We start from the raw sequence: 19,766 nt of genomic DNA, 5'->3' as shown, positions 1-19,766 counted from the left end.
CATAAACGAAAGTTCCATACGCGTCCGTGATAAGAATGCCATCCATCCAGGCTTGACGCATTTTACGTGCTGGATGTGCTCGACCCCAATACCGCCCGATACCACTCTGGACCGGCCGAGAGGGAAAAACGAAAGCGGATTGAAACCGAGCCGCCATGTTGTCGACGAAAACGGCGCAACGGTAGCATGCAGAGCGGCGGCGTCCCGTGCTGATGCGTGACAGCCGGCCGCCGGCCCGGCTGGTGAGGCGTCGGTGGCCCAGCGGACGCTGGGGCTGCGGCTCGCGGGTGGAAGGTCACTCCCGGGTCAGGAAAGGTCGCATCCGGGCAGCCTGGCGGTAATTTTTGACCGCCAAGAGATCCGGGGTCGTCGCCGCTTTGGCTCCGGTCGTGCGCGTGCGTTGCAGAGACTGCTGAGAGCGCACACGGGGCGGCCAAGTGGGTCAAGGCTGACCTTTTGTGTCGGGCGAGCGCCGAACACATGCCCGGCTTCGGTACACACGCCGCGGCAACAGCGGCACAGCCGAGCCAACGGCCATGGGCTCTATCGGCGGATTCGGGTCGGCAGGTGTGAGGGCGCCTCGCGCGGTGCGTCACGCGCCCCCGCCACGCGCGACCCGATTCGGCGGGACGGGCGGCCGACTCCGGCTCTGAGCCCGTGCTGACGGTGCGACGCTGCCACCGCCGCGAGAATTACTGAAACGCCTCACGTCCGGCCGGCCGACCTAAGAGCGTCCCGTACCGGGCAACGGCGGCGTGGGAGCTCTACGCCGTCCGAGCCGATGGGGAGCTGCGACCCGGCCAGAGCACAGCGCCAATCCTGACCGTGTTCTGCGAGAAGTTTTCAGGGGTAGACGCGATTTTTACCTGGTTTCTTTCCGCGCAACTCCAGGGGATTAATGTTAGTTTCTCCGAAGATGGAGCGTGCCTGCCCCTGTTCCCAGCGCTTACGTCATCCAATCGTCACGGCTAATACTGGACGCGTATATCTGTCGGGTTGTGGTCAGTTTTCCTCGAGCGCATTCCACCGCGACATTCCTTCGATATTGCCATAAGACGAAGGAGGGCGGGGATCCCTCCCTTCCCCACTTTTCGTGGTATTTTGGCATTTACTCTGTGGAAACGCATGTAGGGAGTTGCCTTGAAAAGAAAGTTGTCTCTCTCTCCCTTTGCTAGAATTTCTACGTCCCTGCGTCTCAGGATTTTGGGAATATTCCCGGGCGGAGGCACGATCGCGTAAAAAACGTGTAATGTAATCCGACGGCAAAAGTTCAAGATGGAGCGAACTGAGCACCAGGGAGAAATAGAGAGAATATATCTTGTCTCGAGGGAAGGGCAATTTATCCTTTCCTCCTCTATTTACCCTTTTTCTCCATTCATTCACCTCGCTCGCAGAGGCGGATCCAGAGGGTGTGGGGGGGGGGGGGCACGAGGCCATGATCCCTCTTTTTCTCACCCATACCCGCCGAACGGACCCAGGCTTCTTACCACAAAACCCTACACAAAATGGACGTCCTGGAATGGACGTTTGCAAGCATCTATACGACAAACCATCTGTCTCTAGCAGAATCTGGCAGAAGAATCAAGCCACTCGTCTCTAGCAGAAGAATCAAACCACCTGTCTCTAGTCGAAGAATCAAACCACCTGTTTCCAGCAGAAAAATCCGACCACCCGTCCCTTGGTGCCGTTTTCCTACCTCGGTTTTCCAGTTTTCCTGCTGTAGTTTTCCTACGTCTTGAGAACACTTCTCATGTCGGTAGAAACTCTCCTGGAGAAATTTTGAGGTCGAAGAAACCTTATCTCATTGGGATCAAAACCGTGATTTTACGCACACACGGACATTTTTGGGATGCTACGCAATCTACCGAGTTGTGCTTACTACACAAATACTTGTGTCCGAAAGCGTACAGCCATGTTTGAACTGGTAGCCGTTTAGCGCATCGTTCGTCGCCGACGCGCCGATCACGGTTCGCGCGGGCAGCCAGCTGTGGAATGCAGCCATCTGGTGACGTCACAATAGTCAGCTGTGGGAACAGGCGGCTCGCAGCGACGGTGCAGTGAGTGTTGTCTCCATTGTGCTGCGGGCAGGGGCGGATCCAGCACCAGGTCTTGGTGGGGTAAGGGCAGTAACTCTTATTGCATCAAATCAAAGGCGAGTGTCCACGCTGGTGCAAGGGGTGGGGAGACTCGTAGCGGCCAGCTCCCAAACTTCGGGAGAGTTCTATACGCCTGTGTTCTCAGCTCCCGCGGGCGCCGCTGCTGACCTTTGGACGTGGAAAGCCCAGAAACGGACGACCCAGCTTCCCTGCGCCGGCAGCCGAACGGCGCCGCAGGAAATCGTCACCACTCAAGACACGAAGCACGGCGAGCTTAGGGGGACATACACCACAGCAAGCATCGACCCAATGGCCGCGATGAGCCTCAAGTCACGCTGAGTTCTTACGACATCGCGCCACATGTTCCCATAGACGTGCCTGCAACGACGGCAACCACTTTGGAAACATAACAAGCTGACCTGGCTCGACAATCGAATGATGTTGGCAGGCAGCTTTTCCACGACGTTCATAAAGAACGCGGCATATTGCATATTTGCTCGTCAGAAAACCTTCCATTATAACTTGGCTCAGGATCCTTACAATGGCCTGCGTCACAGGCCGCTCTGTTGCCTAGATACGGACCTAATGGATCGATCCGGTGCCCCATCCCCGCTCACGAAAAAACGACACAAAAACAGATTACTTTCTGATAGCTGATTTACACTTGTTCTACTTTCAGGAGACCCATTGATCAATATTTCTCATCACTTCCAGTAATAGCATGGTCCCGTTCGTGCATACCCTGATCTCTTTTACCATTGCGAGCAGATGCCTACAGGAAAGAGGCGCAGAAACGCCCCTCAGTGTCGTGCTGTACTGTTGCAAAGCTACGAGCCCGGCGGAATCGATGCATAACCTGTTTGCTCTCGACACATCTATTTGCAAGACGGGTTGCCCAATTGCGCTATTACTTCCTGATCTTTCCAAACCACCGCATGCAAAAGAGCGTCCCAAAGTAATACCAGCAATGCACAGTGACCATACCTCAGCGAGATTCATCGTTATAGGCGATGTTTATGGCCACCAGCACAGTCTGGCTGACAAGTGAAATAAACAATGTACGGCCTCCTAGAGCAGATACATGACATGATCCCGAGAAGAGTTGCTTGGGCTTGGAGCTTGGATTGTGGTCTTTATTGGCTCGTTTGAGGTCTCAGACCCATCCGGCGTATTTTCCCACCAGCCGGCATGTTGCGACGGTAATGCTAACGGCTTGTATGCAGAGATATAGCATCCATTGTGATTTCAGAAATATTGCGAAACTAATTCTTCTCCTACGGCGTGTCATCATATAGGCAAATAAAACACGCAAGATCGCAAACATTGAAGGCACCAGACAGCTTATGCTCATTGGTCTTCAAATATCCGTTTGAACTGACATCAGACCTGCTTTGTAGTTGATTCCGGCGAGCCACACAGCCATTCGCGCCGGGCACTAATCCGACTGCTCCCAGCGGGCACGACTCAAACGGGCACCACTCTCACCGGGTACCACTAGTGTACCACACCACCACTCCCATCACGCGCCGCGCACTAGTGCAGGCATCAGGATTATCACAAACCCTTGCCCGATGTGGTTGTCGGTATTTCCACCCCAGCGCGTTTCCCTCATATGCATATTTATTGGAACACGTTGGGCTTCTTCTGACGCCGTAACGGCTGAGCCGTTGCGTAATGCTGTCCCTCGGCGTTCTTTGTGAGGCTCTGGACGAGTCTATCACTGCGAATTAAAGTCATCCTTCGGACATATTTTTCACCAGAGCGAATACTTGTCCACTTATTTGTTTGCCGCTCAAAGATTGTTTATCGGAGTTAATCGCCGAGGTCAGGGAAAGCCAGGGAGATCGACAAGCTTCCCACACTGGAGCGGGGGCCGCAGCGTGTCCAACAAGCAGCAGCGTGATCTCAGCGGCCGGGCCGCGGGCCGCGCACAGGGGTGGTCGGACCGGCGGCGCACCACCCAGTCCGCTGCGGTACGACTCTGTAGGATCGCCGCCAGTACCCTTCACAGAACCTCGCCCGAGTCATGAGGACACTTCTCGGGACTCATGCCCGACGACGCATGACGCAATCGCTCTCCTCAGCCGGGAGAGCTCGAGCAAGCAGCGCCGAAGCAGGTCAGGCGGCGGCGAGCATGAACCCCTTCTCACAGGTGGGCTTCGCGCGGCGGCGCGACGGCCTCGTCGGCGCTGCCGCAGACGCCGCTGCGACACAGGTGCTTGACCTCGATACTCTGTGACGCACCTGTGAGGGTCAAGTGTCCACACGGGCAAACACTTCACGTACACCACAGCAAATAGCGCTTCGGGTCTGAACGTGGAGGAGTTGTGCTGAAGCGATGCTGCGTTTTGCTGCTTGGTTGCGCGTTACGCAGGTACTGCGGAGGCCGTCGACTGTGCATCGCAGCTTGGACATCACACAGTCCGTCGTCTTGTGTGTGGTGAATACTGGTTTGGCAGATCGATCAGTAATTGTCACCGCGAAATGGACGCACACTTGCCGACGCCCCCGTGCCAATTGTCATGCACCATCGAATCGCCTGAATAGGAGTGTAGTTGGATGTTTGTGTAGAGCAGTAGCCGTTATATTTCATCATGTCGTCTTTTGTTCGCTAACGACGTGATGCTGTCGAGCAATAGCCTCATGCATTTGCATGACGTCATGCGCATGCCGCATTAGAGCGAACCTGGCAGTCAATGCAGCCACACATAACTGTACGGTCACGAGCCCGCGAACGCCACGGCGCCCGGCTGCCGACCGGCCCGAGCGACGCTTCCGTGAGCAGCAGGACGCCAATGAATGCCAGGCCCGCCGGCACATCATCCGCACGCTATGAAAAATGTGACTGCCGGCAAACATGGCATCGCCCGCAGCGGAGCGCCGAACAGGTGCGACGCCGCTGACAATAGCGGCGTCGGAACGAGAGCACGTCTTGCAAACGCCGGGATGACTGGGCGGTTCTGCGGCATGCCTCCTGCTGCTGCGCCGGGCGGGGGGGAGGCTGCTGCGGCCGCCGCGCCGGATGGTTCCCTTCTCAGCTGCGTTTCTCAACCGATCACAATGTGGCCTGAGTCGGGCTGTGACGCGCACTGCGCGTGACGTCCTGCGGCGAGCGCCGTCATCAATAACGCTTCGAAATCCGTTTCGTTCTTTTGAAGACACGACATGCGGTGCTGGCGTTGCGTAACTCACGAATTATATCCATTTCCTGGGCGTCACGTTCTCAAGGACTGCCATCGGCGCTTCACAGGCCCGTAATTGCGGTCAAAATCGATATTCCCAGAGTGGCTTGGGCCCCTGGATAATGGGAATGCTTAGAAGCGACGGTTTCCTTAACATACAAACAGCATTGCGGCGCGCGTGGTAAAATATTGCTGATTGCAAAAATACAATTTCCGCTCCTCTCCACCTCGCAGTGACACGGGGCGTGTGATCGTTTCAGATGGAGCCGATACAGAATCCTAGCCTTACAAACGCTAGACGACGAAACGGCGGCCGCGTCGTGCTGCGTTTTCAGCACGGATTTGCCGGCCTTCAGCGCGCATGGGCTCGGTCTGGCCCGGCCTCTACCACCACCGGATCGTCTCTTGTTTACTCCACGTTGGCAGGCTAAAGTATTGTAGCTGCCATTATCACAGCAAGAACTACGCGAATGATAACTGATGGCATTTACATACAAATGAACATCTGCATAATTCAACGTGGGACAAGACCGCATAATTCACGGAGTTTGATAGACCTGTGAGGTTTTGGTAACTCTTTTCGTCAGGCCAACGACGCGGCTGAACATGCTTGTCTCCAATTTACGACAAGTTTTCAACGTTGCATATTAAACTTGCGTCCGTCAAGCACTGCCTTTTGGGCACGAGTTTGCGTGCGCGCGCACATGTCCACGCATGCGCGGTCACCAGTGGCACGTCGCAATGTGCACTGCATGAACGATCCGGACCCGACAGCACCGAGCTTCCGCATCGAACAGGGCAACGTGTGTTTATTACAGAGCATCACGCACGTCCAATCGATCGCGTTGCTAGGCAACGGGCCGTTTAATAGACTGATCCGAGTTCCTGGTAATATGAGGCTCGCCACTCTAGCGCGCTGCTGTACCTGCGCTGATGAACAATCGCCACCAGAGTGAACGTGAATTGGAGGGGGACAGCGTGAGCAATGAGCACAGCTGCCGCGCTGCCACGACGGGTCTGGGGTGGGGGAGAGGCGACCAGCCCCCGGGGAGGGGTCCAAGTAAAAATAGGGAGGACACGAAATGTGCACCAGCTTTACTGGAGCAGCTTGGATGGAGAGTGAAGTCGAGCGTGACAAGACGAGGCGCAACGAATGTCAATGATGTAAATGTGGTCGTGCAAATCGGATTTAAAAGGAAACATAAACATCATCTGCCAGCTAGCTGCTGGAGCCTCGGTTGCTACACCTGATGGCGAAGGCAGACGGCAGCGGTTACATCAGCACAAAGGTCACTGCAGCAGCTTCTCTGCCATCCTCCCCCAATGAGTTCCTCAAAACAGGCCTCTCCAGTCGAGTCCCTCATTCAAGCAGCCATTTCTCCGGATGATACCTTTGGTTCGCTCAATCTCTCACACAGCGGCAACGGCCCGCTCCAAGCTCCTCGGCACAGGCATCGATCCACCACGTCATCAGCCATAAATGATGGAAACGGAAACGGCAGGCGGTACAAAGGAAGCACCAATTGTACGGCCCTGCTTTCAGCATACTGCAAGAACTTAGTTCCGATAACACGTACCATCGCAGGAATTAGCGGCTGTTTCGCGCGCGCATCGCACCTTGTTGTCAACACATGAAATGCTCGGTGTCGAGGCAAGGCGTAGAGAATGGCGCGCCATGTTTGTTGTCAGTTCCAGTCATAATGTCACGCGATGCAAATACGCTAGCTTAAAAGAAGTCAACATAACAAAGAACGAAGCAGGTACCAGCACGAGTAAACATCATTTTTTAACATAATCATCAACGGTTGGCTTTCCCTCAGTAGAGTTCGCACTAACTTTGGCCCGCAGGATAACTCTTCATGAAGCTGCAGACCGCTCGCACAAATACGCCGGTCCCACACAGACCAAAATTGATAAGTTGAAGCCCTTTCACTAACCTGAAATTGCACAGAAGATTAGTGGTTTCATATGCAAATGATGATGGAATGATACAAAAAACGTTTAAAGACTACATATGTTCGATCTCGTGTGCGTCGAGACATCGCATCGTATCGCACACATCTTGCCTATAATATTCGGAACCTTCAATCTATGAAAACGTGTTCGAGGCTCGCTTGGTAGCTGGGCGGCTAAGGCTTAGACGCAACACAATGTATGGGATAACAGCTGGTCTTGTACCGAAATTCGGGGCACCAAAACTTTCAGCTCAACGAATTTTTGCGCCAAACTGAAAAAGATTGCCACCCATTACAATATATTTGCCGCTTGGGCTGTCCACCGGGGTTCGCAAGACACTGCTTTCTGCACGTCACGACCATGCCACTAGTTTCAATAAGTCCAAAACGGTCATAACCAGCTTTACGTGGCTTGAACCTCTGGACTTTCGAGATAAAAAAATGCGAAGATGAAGGACAAAGAAGGACGCAGCATGAAGCCCTATGACCCATCTCAATAGGCGGGTACATGGACCATGATGGGCGTGACGTGACTTTGCTACGGGCTTGGCGGGTGGAACTAGGCGAGAAGAACTGAGAAACGAAAAGCATATTCACATATATCAAGTATTATAATTCTTTGACTTATATTTGTATGTCCACTGTCCCGGACTTTGCCCTCCCAAGGCACATCGGCAGAGTGCTAGAAATCCTCCATGGTTGTACAGCCCGACTGCTGTTTCAGAAAAATACATGTTGCACGTCACATGCATCCTTTCAGCAGCAGCAACCGAACTCCTTTCAAGATGAACTTATAAAGAAGATAAGCATGTGACACGTTGGCCCGCATTTGAAAAAAAATATGAGACTCTGCGATATCTAAAGCGTCGTGCAAAGAATCCAAATTGCCCAGAAACGGATTATTTTCGATTGTAGTGGGAGTGCACATTAATTAAAGCAGCTGGCAACCCTTTGACGACTAAGCAGCTTTCGCTAATTACCGTAAGCCGGGTTAAAACAATGGTTATTTAAGGTTATGACCACCAGGTGGCTTCAACCCACCGTCCCTGCTGTCAAGTGTCGAAAATAGATATGCCCAACCGTCTCCCACTTGCGAAGAAATTAAAGATTAGCAGTGAACTTAAAACAAAATTATGACCAAAGACTACAACTGAATGCTTAAATCGTACTGCATCCCAACCACATTCCAATTAACGCCACCGTACAGTAACCGTTTTCCAGAGCATGGGCAACGGAGAACGTTCTGGCAGTTGGAAACGTTCTGGAGATTGGGGAGTGATCTGATTCATAGCAGTGCTTTAATAGGGACGCGCGAGAAGTGTACATTTTACAACAAAAACTGAAGAAGGCCTAATCTAAAAACACGAGCGGAACATCTACCGCCCTCAGCCCCCCCCCCCCCCCCCCCCCCCCGCATGTCCCCAGACACTGGTCCCACTCCATAACCGGCGCCAGGAAACCGACATGTCTCGCATCGTGGCTGGCCCTGTCAACACTGTCCCCTCGATCCGCAGCAGCCGCGACCGCCGCCGCCCTGCGCTCCGTCGCCCCCCACCCGCCCCCTACCGGCCGAGCCGAGCCGGCCGGACCGAGCCGAGCGAGCCGGGCCGAGCCCGAGCCGAGCCGAGCCGAGCCGAGCCGAGCCGAGCCGGGCCGAGCCGAGCCGAGCCGAGCCGAGCCGAGCCGGGCCGAGCCGAGCCGAGCCGAGCCGAGCCGAGCCGAAGCCGAGCCGGGCCGGGGCCGGGCCGGGCCGGGCCGCGGGCGGCGCCGGCGGGCCGGCCCCATTTCCCCGACATCCCGGCTCCGGAGCAGGCCGTCGCAGCTGGGCCAGGCCGGGCCGCGTGCGATTCCGGCGTGGCGGCGAGCGGACCGCTAGCACACAACGGTACCGCCGCCGCCGCCGCGGCTCGACCGGAACGAATCGGTCCACTCGAGCTCCGTCTCCGCGCGCCGTGCCGACGCGTCGCCCGTCGATCTGCTCGGCATACGTTGTCTGGTCGCTGGTCATATTTCTGATCGGTCTGTCTTGTGTACTGTGATCCCTGTGTTGCCTCGCATTGCGTCGTCTCCTTTTCCTTGCATGTTTGTGAGTTTTCCTGGCATTTGTCAGTCTGCTCGCTGGGCCCAATCCCCGCATGAATATGCATGATATGCCTGCGAGTCCGCGCGCGGCAAAATGCGCAATAGTTGGTATGTGCAAATATTCGCCTCTCAGTCTGTTTACAAATGTCTGTACCAACATTGCGAATGCATCAATCAATTACCCGATACTTGCCTACTTGTTCACGGACGGACCTGCGGACTTGCGGATTTTTCGACCGGTCTACACGCAGTCCACTGTTCGGCACGGGACGCACTGTTCCTGCGCGTCTGGATGTGTGCCAGGGAGGGCGGACAATGACAGAAAACGCTGACATCCGTTCCGGCTCGCGGGCGGATATAGCGGTACATACGGTTGTATCGAATCTGGGACTGGGACAATGAATGAATCAAAAGGTAGATGCGACATGATGATAAAGCGAGCATTATGAGGTGAAAGTGGCACAGGGACGGAAGAGAGAGGGAGAGGCGGTAGATACTGTTGAAACGACTATTTCACACATATGTGAATGCTGAGTACCGACTCGTTCAAAGAAGTACAGACGCATACTTCAATGGTGATCAATATCTTAACGGGTCATACAATATATCGCCCATTAAATCCTGATGTTTATCTTTATTATTCATAATTCCCTACACTCCCTTCAAACGACATTTTCGTGAGCACCCAACGTCCGAGAAATATGACCGTCATTACAAAAAATCGAATTATGTTATTGCATTTCAATGGTACGACCAGGCCGATTTCATGCGTATGTACCGTCATTTTAGCCCGGCCGTCAGCTACACTTCACTTAGGCCTGTCATTGAGCTAAATTACGGGTATTCATGGTCCGTAACGGCAAGCGGACGCCGGTCGTAATGACACCGGCGCACGGCGTAATCCAGGCGCTGGCTGGCCCTCCAGCACGCCGGGTCGGCACGCATTTCACGCCTCACCTCGGGCCTCATTCCTTTCGCGACAGACAAACACAAACAAGAGGGATTACTGCTGGCCGCCGCGGGTCAGAGGTCAAGCTGCTCCACCGAACGAATGCGCGGCGTGCTTTGATCTATTCATTGGCGCCGCAGGCTTTCCAAAAGACGGCTGCGGCGGCCAGCGCGGCTACAATGGCGCGTAATGTACGACTGGCGTACTGTAAGTAACGTCTGCCTGTGCACTCCGGCTGTCAGGTGGAAAAGCTCAGCTTTTGGACGTGAGGCTGAGCTAATGAATCCCATGTACGCGCGAGCTCCTGCGGTGGCCGGCCTTCCCCAGCCGGCGTTCGGGCGAGGAGCGGCCGGCGTTCGTCCCACCGTTGGTCTCCTCTCCCCGAGATGCTCGAGCAAGCTCCCAGCGTCGGGCAGGCACGGCGATCACCGATACAGCAGGCAGCTACTCTGCAGCCATTGCGCCGCGCCAAGCGGTGCAGAGATACACCACATCACGATGACAAACAGGGCCTCGTGACAAAGCACGCGGTGCACGAGCGTTCATGAGGCACGAATCGCCATCCATAAAAATCTGCCGGCACTGTCGTACGCCCACCCAGAGCTCGGGGCGGGACCCAGAGGCCTGTTCGTCCCTCGAGCACAGTTGGTGCGGCATATGACCCCCGTTCCCAACTCCTCCCAACCGATTTTCGGTCGCGGTGAGACGCCGGACAACGCGCACCTCACCTGCAAGCCCCACGACAGAAGTCCCTGGCGCCGCCTCTGAGCTTGCCGCTCCCTGGCAGGCATTACTGCCGTTATTTTGCCCCTGATTTATTCTGGCTTCCGACGGCAGTACAAAGCAGCCGTGACTGATGCGCGGAGAACGATGCGATCCCACAGCCGACTCATGTAGTGCCGCACTAGTAGTACCGCACTTAAGGTACCGCGCATGTAACACCGCACTAGTGGAACCACACTGGTAATACCGCACTAATAGCAACTACATGTAGTACCACACTGGAAGTACCTGTACATGCAGTACCGCGCACGTAGTACCGCACGTGGTAGTAGGACCGCACACGGGCGGTAGAAAACGGATTCAAACTACTTTGAAACGTCGGCAAGAAAAGAGACCAAAGACATCATTCTGGGTGAGCGCGTCTGGAGAGAATTTCGAACAGGAGACACCTCACCAAGCGATAAACGGAGTTCAGTTTCAGTTTCTCCAATAAATAATCTGGGGTGATGATCATCCTTCACGAACATCATTCATCACTCACGACCAGAAGCCGCTGTCAAAATGGCCCATCGGAGACCCGCGTCGCGCCAGAGCCGACATCTGCGAGCGCGGCTGACCAGGACGCCACGCGGGACGACGCCGGGCCGCGACGCGGACCCTCCCCGTCCGCGCTCTGCTGGCAGGCTGGCCGGCGCGGCAGGCATCGACGTAGCGCCCGCGGTTGCCAGCCGCGCCTCTCGGCGTCTCAGTGCGGTGACATCTGCCGCTGGGACCTCATCCCGACCGGCGCGCTTCCGCGACCCTTCACCGGCGACTCCGGAGGGTCGCCGCGGCCACTTTCACCGCGGCGCCAGCGGTTCTCAAACGCGTTGCAGCGCCGCGCCGGGCCCTGGAATGCGGGTCAGGGGAGGCGCGCGCTGCAGCCTCAGCAGCGGCCGGCCGGCCGGCTGCCCGCAGCCCATCACCGCCCGGCCCGCGCAGATAAGACACGCGGTCGCGGCGAGAAGGCCCTCCACCGGGCCGGCGCCCTCGGAGCCCTCGGACGGCGGCGGATGACGTCCGGACAAAAGGCCCGGCGACGCTCTCGGGGCTCGCGGAACCGCCCGCGGCGCCCGGCCTCTCCGCTGTCAGCCGTCACAAAGCCCCTGTGCCCATTCTGCCCAAACAATCATCGGTGGAATGCTCTTCAGGTCGTGGCAGAGAGCGACGTAAGGGATGCGTACGTCACGCCGTGAAAGGAGCCGTGCACTGGGTATGTGCGTGTTGCCGCGCGTTGCGTGCGTGCGCGTGTTTGTGTGTTTCCGTGCGTGTTTTCGTGCTTGCGGTTGCATGAATGAGTTTAAATGCATGATGAGGGACTACAACCCAATATTTTCCACTCATTCCGAGCTGGCATTCGTGATACGATCTGTATGCAGTGTTTTGCCATTGTGGCGTTTTAATGCGGCACTGACACAAAATCGAAACGACAAGCCCTCTCACCAGCCGCACCGCACGGCCATTTCCAACCAAAGCAGCCAGTGGTGCCGCCGCCGTCGCCAAAAGTCCCGCAACTCCCAGCGTCATCGGTCGGCGGCTGCGTGCTCGGGTGAGTCCCCTCCCCTCCCCCTCCACGGCGGTTCACCGCGCCGGTCAATTATCGCCTCACAAACATGACACCTCACCGCGCAATTTGTCACAATAAACGGGCCGACAAAAAGCCGACGGCTGCGCCGCGATGGGCGCCACTCCGGGCGTCGCCAGCGCAGGTCTGGTTCGTTCCGCGTGGCGGCGCCTAGCGGCACTTGACGCCGCCACCGTTACTGCACAGTCGTCGAAACAGTGCGCTCAGTCCGCGCGGTTCGAGGCGCGCCGGCGCCGCTGGCGAGCGGACTGCGGACGTCCGCGGCGGACCGGGCGGACATGGCCGGCGCCCGCGGAATCCGGGTCCTTCCGCCACCGAGTAGGACTGGTCGCCGGCGCTCGCGGGCGCCGGGTCCTTCCGCCACGAGTAGGACCGGTCGCCGGCGCCCCGCGGACCCTGGGTCCCTCCTCCGCCGAGCTAGACCGGTCGGCCGGCGCTCGCGGGCGCCGGGTCCTTCCGTCCGCTGAGGATCAGCCGCCGGCGCCCGCGGACCCCGGGTCCCTCCGCCGCCGAGCAGGACCGGCCGCCGCCAGGTCCTTCCTCCACCGACCCGGACCGGACGTTGCCGCTCGCGGACCCCGGGTCCTTCCTCCACCGAACGGGACCGGTCGCCGGCGCTCGCGGACCCCGGGTCCCTCCGCCGCCGAGCAGGGCCGGTCGCAGGCGCCCGCGGCCGCCAGGTCCTTCCTCCACCGACCCGGACCGGACGTTGCCGCTCGCGGACGCCGGGTCCTTCCTTCCGTCGAGCCGGACCGGCTGCGGGCAAGACGAGCCCAGGCCGGAGCCGGCCGCAGGCGGCTAACGGCGCCGACCGCAGTATTTACCACGCGGTCGCCGCCGGCGGTAACACACGCACCGACGCCTGGCTTCCCCACAGCAGCGCGCCGTGGCGCGCAGGATGGTCGCGAGGCCAGCCCGATAAAACCGAACACCGAGTGCGGTCCGGCTTCACGGGCAGCGGGCCTCCCCCGCGAGCGTTCTGACGCCGCCCCTGACCCGGCGGCAACGCAAGACGCAAACAGTGCCTTCTGAAAACGTCAGTCACTTGGCGTTCGCCGGAGCATGGCGCCGTCCGCCAGACCGCTTGCAGCAAGAAGCGTGTTCCCAGCACAACAGGGAACCGCTCTTGCCGGAGTAGAAAGCTCTCAAACGAGCTGGCGGGGTCGAGGGCCAAGGCAGTCAAACTGACGAGCATATCATTACCAGCTACACCAGATTCACATGGTAAACAACCCACTTCCCGGCATAATCGTTCGGGCGGGATCGCGGCGGCCCACTCGGGGCCCATCTCGCGCCCGCGCACTCGGATGCGCCGCCAAATCATATCCGGGAACGGCTTTATGACGTCATAAGCCATTGCTGCGCCGATGACCGCGTACGCGGCTCTGAATACAGGCATTATACAAACGTTATCACGCGGACCACGGCCGACGTAATTGGCTATTCGCGAGCCGGTCGATACAGTGTTGCAGGTAATGGAGATTTGCCGCCGGCGACACGCTACATGACGGCCAATATCTGGGGCCGATTTACAGAGTAGATCGCGGCCCACAGGGAATGCGAAGCCCCCAAATTCACAGGCACGTCGGCGGTGCGGTGCGCCCGGGCCGGCGCAATGAAAGGCCGCGGTGAGCGCGTGACGAACTGTGGCAGTGCTCCTCAGCGTGTCGAAAAGACGGCTACGCTTACAAGTCAGAGTAGCCGCACTCGCGAGAAGCACGACCTCCCCGAGTCCGCCTGCATTCGGTATTGTTCGCAGCTTCGTCCCAATCAGCCAAAAATACTCCAGAGGACGCTTGCCCGGGGATTAAACGTCATGGTTTTTGGAGCGCGGGGAAACGTTGTTCGCGAAAAAAATGCAGAATTACGGCAGATGATTTTCAAACAAGCTGGCCCCATGCCAGCGAGCCGGAAGTTTGGAGTCACTGCACCCGAGCGACGGCAAATGTGGTGTTCTGGGGCCGGCGATAGACACGTCCCTTCCATGATGGGATGGGTGAGCAGTAACCTGTTGGAAGCCGCCACGATCAAAGTTCATGAAGCAAAGTACTCGAGCCTACGAAAAGTTTACGAAAATGGCCGCTGACCCATGATCGCACCATGCAAGGAACGAACAGCGAAGCAGGGACATTAAATTACAACGCAACGTCGCCCAAGTATTTCTGAATAAAAGAATATTGGAAAAGTTTGACCCTGCCTTGAAACCGAGGCGGCAAACTTCTGCGGACGTCTGCGAGGATGGCATCTCCGGGACGTTGTTCCCGCGCAATATTACACTATGAGACATGGAATTAATCGCATTTTGAAGAAAGTTCTCCGGCTGGCGTGGCTCTTGGGCTATAATCACAAACTCCTTCCGCAATAAACCGACCGAGGAAAGACGCTTACAGCAGAATTAAACGAAACCACGATAGGACGACACTCCTTTTAAAATAATTAATGGCTTGCACATGCTTTTAGGACAGCATACATACACCATCCTCATCACTCAAATGGCAATGAAAAGCAACCCAATAATCAAACATTAAGTCCAGCGAGTTGCGTCAGCATTCGCCAGCGCTGCACATCAGCCTCCCCGCTTTCCAGCCGTATTCAAACGCCACAGATCGACATCCAGCCTGACGGAACAGGATCGATGGGCAAAGCGATCAACAAAAGCACAGCATCGACCAGCTGCGTGGATGGGAGTGCGCCAGCCGGCCGCCCGCGCCGGCCGTGCACGCGCGCGTGCGTACACGCTGTGCACGCCGGCGCGCACACGGTCACACACGCGACAACCGCACGGCGAGTCTGCCGGGACGATGGCCCGGACCAAGAGATATAGGGAGATTCCGAGCACCAATCAGGTCTCCCTCCCACGCGGTGTCGTGGTAGTCATCGTTGGAGGGAGACCTGAACGGCGGTCACCACGGGGTAGAGCTTCAAGCTGAACGGAGCGCGTCCACCACACGGCAGACGCTTCCCAGAAGAGTCACCGTTGTTGGCTGCGCGACCAGAGACATGTGCTCTGTATGAGGCCCACGGCCAGAGCTTAACATGACATTGTTGGAAATTGAACCGAGTTCGGTGCTGTGTGCGAAAATATCATTCATTTTCATCGTGCTCCGGTGCCAACGACTTCAACACACCAGTGCGTCTCATCGATGTTTTGCTCTCAAAGTTCACCTTTGATCTGCTTTGATCTGCCTACGTCTCATCACGCTTCGGCAGCGACTGAGCCGGTGGCTTTGCCCGGCGTGACAGGACCAATCAAACCAGCTCGCCGATCATCCGGGGAGAGAGAGAGCCTCCCGCTGCGCCTCCATCCGCCGCAGGTCCAGATCCGTCCGGGCCGGCCGATCCAGATCCTTCCGGGTGCAGGCCGGGCGGAGCGGCTCCGGTCCGGAACCAGTGACGTCATCGTGCGCGTCAGCTGTTGCGGCGCCGCCGCGCGCGCGTACAACTGTACCGTCGCCAACCAGCCGCGAGCGCTGCTCCCGAACAACGGCACCGCGCCACGCACCGCCGCCCACCGTGAGAGCGCCGCGATCGGCCGCGGCCGGAGACGCGCCGGGATCGCCGCCGAGCCCACACCGCGCCACGGACGCCGAGCTTCCGTTTCTGAACGTGAGCGGCGCCGCGCACCGGGCCTCTCACGTCCGCGGGCGCACGGTTTATCTTTCGCCGCGAACGGAATGGTGTTGACTCTGCGCTGTTTACGCAGGAGTTCGCACGCCCAACAGGCGCGTGGCGCACCTCCCACCGGCGGGCCTGGGCCCGCCCCTGTCGAGTGCTGCAAGATTGCAGGAGCGGTGCAGATCGGCAGGACGCGTTGTTGCTGAACTTTGAGCGAGTTCTGTGTCACTCGCTGACGGGAAGCAGCGCCGTGCAGCGCAAATGCCACCGCGGCGCGCAGGACTAGACACGGTCTGCTGTCGGTCCTGACGTGGGAACAATGCGAGCCCGGCCGCCATCCAACGGGCGCCTTGCTCTCGGCCGTCGAGCGGCGCCAGGTGATGCATCCCGCCTCGTGTCAGCGACCCCGCGGCGGCCGAGTGAGGCCCGGGCCCGTCCTGCGGCGGGGCGCGAGGCTCGGGCCCGTCCTAGGGCGAGGCTTGAGCCCGTCCTGGGGCGAGGCTAGGCCCGGGCCCTCCTCTGACGGGGCGTGCCCCGCCTCGTCGTTCCGGTTCATCGCGCGGTTCAGCCGTGTCAACACAAAATTATCGCCGGCGTTGTGGCTTTTGTCGAGCCTGCTGACTGGCATGCCGTTTCGGGGCCGTTGATCGGCATCCTCTCCACCAGAAAGCCCGGTGAGAGTGGGACCGAGTCAGCATAAATCCCGGCCCAGCCACAAAGCAGGAATAAATATGACAAAGGGAGAGACGCAGAGAGAAAGCTCCAAATAATCCGCCTATCTAGGTTCACAATAATACGCATGCTCTACTAGTCAGCTCTCTCCTAATCATAAACATTCAGCTGGCTTTACAGCGACGATTAAAAATATGTCTATTAGCATGCAAATACGACGGGTAAGACGAGAAGATAACCGACGCCGCATAACTCCAAAAACACAAAGGGTTTAGATGGTTGTCTGTATCTTGCCCAATGCCTGTCCCGCTTTTTGCATGTCACGACAATGAATGCGTCAGTTCAAGACAGCTGCGGCCGCCGCAGAAACACCCGGTGGAGGCAGGAGCGCCCAGCACAATTCCGTGTGCCATTGCGCTGGCTGCCGGTGACGAAAGCGGAAGGGCCACGCACGCATGGCCGAGCACGCTGCGTGAAAGCGCCGGAATGGAACAGCGGACCCGTTGTGTTGACGGAGCGGCCTCTGACGCTGGCGCCGGATCCCAGACTCGTCATCGCCCATCAGCGAGCTGATCTGGCCGGATCTGAACGGCGAGCGCTTCCTTGTTCACGCAGATCCGGGCGGCGGCGGCCACGACACAGCGCATCCTCCCGACGGGCCGGCACGGCCCAGCGCGCGCCGGGCTCGAGCCCGTCGGACGATCCTGGGCCGCGTCACCTGAACCTGAACCGCAGCGGGTGAATCGTGAACCGCAAACCCGAGCCGCATCGGTAGAATCTTGACCCACGTCGAATGAATTCTAATAGGAGTCAGCAGAACCCCAAGCCGAGTTCAACGAGTCATGCGACTCGCTGCCACGGAGCGCCGAGACGCGTCGGAGCCGTCGCCGCGCCGCGATCGCGGCATCCCGGACCAAGGACAAGCGCTAGCACGTCCGGCCCCACGTCTATCTAACGGTGCATCTCCGCAAGCCGCCGTGTCAGTTTACACGGCAACCAGCCGCTCGACAGGCCGCGCTCCGATTTCGTCAGCGCGGCAGTTCCTGCGGGCGCGTCCGGACAAAGCCGACGCGCGGCGCAGCTCCGGCCCTCTCTCCCCGGAGCGGCCCTCTCTCCCGGGCAGCCGGACCCACTCTCGACGAGCGCACTTCCTCTGAGTGATAGCTACGCGGAAGTTTGGCAGTCGACAAGACGGCGCGGCAGCGTACTGATGGCAGGATAAGATGGCCGCCGGTTACGACGGGAGTTTGCAGGGGGCGAGTGGGTTTGGGCCTCCGCTGGCACGCACGCACAGCGCGATGGGTGATGTGGGCAGGGGCGCGCCCAGGCACGGGCTACGGCCGAACCGTGCCCACAGGCAAAACTGACGCAGAGGCGTTCCCAGCCCGAAGGAAAACGGGTGAGTGCTGTCACGGACCACAGCTGCCTCTGGTGCCCGTTACAATTTTCCGGGAAATCGCGAAGCGGAAATACCGGATTTCGACAGACCTTGCATTTTTGTCGTGTGACTGCATTGTCCCGTATAAATAGACCTCCTGTACTCAACGCACGAAGTGAACTCTTGTGGCACCTCTGGCTTGATGGTCCCTGCAATCGGTCCGGCAGCATGTACGAGCATTATGCCCTTGACGCCGGCGCCCCGCCACAGGGAATTAACGTCATCAACTCAAATTCCAACCAACAAAGAGAGCTTTGATCGACCAACTGATGCGTTCTAGCGTTCAACGACAGGGATGATTATCAAAACTTGAAAGGCACTGCGCTGTATAAATGGGGATTACACCGCAACCCAGCCTGGCGGTAAAAGCTGTCTTCCACGTCGTGTAATCATCATCTGCCAGCGCAGCACCAACACGCAATCCACCAATTGCGGTGCGACTTGATACGCTCTCTGGCCTGCGACGAAACCCTGAGGTGTACTGTAACCGCAACACGGTCGTCCCGCACCGACGACGGAAATGCCTACAAGAGTTTGAAAGAACTCAACGAGGGTCCTGCTGGTGCTTTGTCGGTTGCGTGCCAGCGACAAAGCTTTTGTGATCATTTCAGTTCCGACTTCCAAGAGGCTATTAGCCAGTTAACTAGTAACACCGCGCATGAACAATGGTTCCTGGCGGACAAAGTGAATCCGGCACGAAACGCTCGCTGTTTGTGTAGAAGCGGACAAGTTTGCAGGACACATTTGAGCCGTCCAAATTTGCAAGGGGAAAAGGGTGGACCGCAGAATGCTGGCCTCTTCACAGCACACCGGGCGCGGGTCCCTGCACCGACCCCAGCACATGCTTACAACCGTTCCCTGCAGTACGACCAGTCCGGGGACGAAACCGCACGGGGCCAAACCGAGCCGGGGTGCCGGCAGGGGAGCCGCCGCCGACCGCGGACCACCCACCTTGTACAGATAACCGTCGAAAATCCGATTGGTATGGTCGGGCCCCACACAAAAGGCCTCCATGACGCGGGACGCTCCCGGCTCGAGCTCACAGCGCGCGCCGACGTCTGCCCGTCCGCACCTTCACACGCCGCGCGCCGTTCCCCACCGCGCGCGGCCGGCGACTGGGGCGGCGCGCGAGCGAGCCCGAGTCCCGCGCCGTACGCGGCGCTGGCGGGGCGGCACGCCGCACCGAACAGCCAGCCGCGCACCACAATGAACCTATGAAACGCACGGTACCACGGCGCGCGGTGCCAGCCGCACGGCCACCCGAGGGTCGCCGCCGACTGTGACGGCGGCGCCGTGTGTTCTGTGGAGCTGCTTCCGTGGAGCTCCCGGCCCGCGGGCCGAGGAGGCGCCGCCACGGCCTTGCCCCCGGTGGAGCAGGAGTACGGGCAGCGGACAGCCTCAGGGGAGACGACGCCTGAGCGGCTTGTGGT

At 58.3% G+C, this 19,766-nt stretch overlaps 1 protein-coding gene across 1 annotated transcript in view; it reads right to left on the bottom strand.

The window, feature by feature from the left end:
- LOC119107029 (TOX high mobility group box family member 3) overlaps positions 1-19,437 on the bottom strand; it is a gene marked incomplete at its 3' end in the record, with an annotated part of 61,752 nt that extends 42,315 nt beyond the window's left edge. Inside the window, exon 1 of the mRNA XM_037230382.1 lies at positions 19,288-19,437. Coding sequence (XP_037086277.1) covers positions 19,288-19,350 — 63 coding nt within the window. The remainder of the gene's footprint in view (positions 1-19,287) is intronic.
- Between the last annotated feature and the right edge of the window lie 329 nt (positions 19,438-19,766).

The sequence above is a fragment of the Pollicipes pollicipes genome, unplaced genomic scaffold, assembly GCF_011947565.3.
Source record: "Pollicipes pollicipes isolate AB1234 unplaced genomic scaffold, Ppol_2.1 Scaffold_6629;HRSCAF=7858_pilon_pilon_pilon, whole genome shotgun sequence".
In the NCBI taxonomy this organism is placed as follows: Eukaryota; Metazoa; Arthropoda; class Thecostraca; order Pollicipedomorpha; family Pollicipedidae; genus Pollicipes; species Pollicipes pollicipes.
The sequence above is the reverse complement of the archived record's forward strand: the minus strand, read 5'-3'. Positions and strand labels throughout refer to the sequence as shown.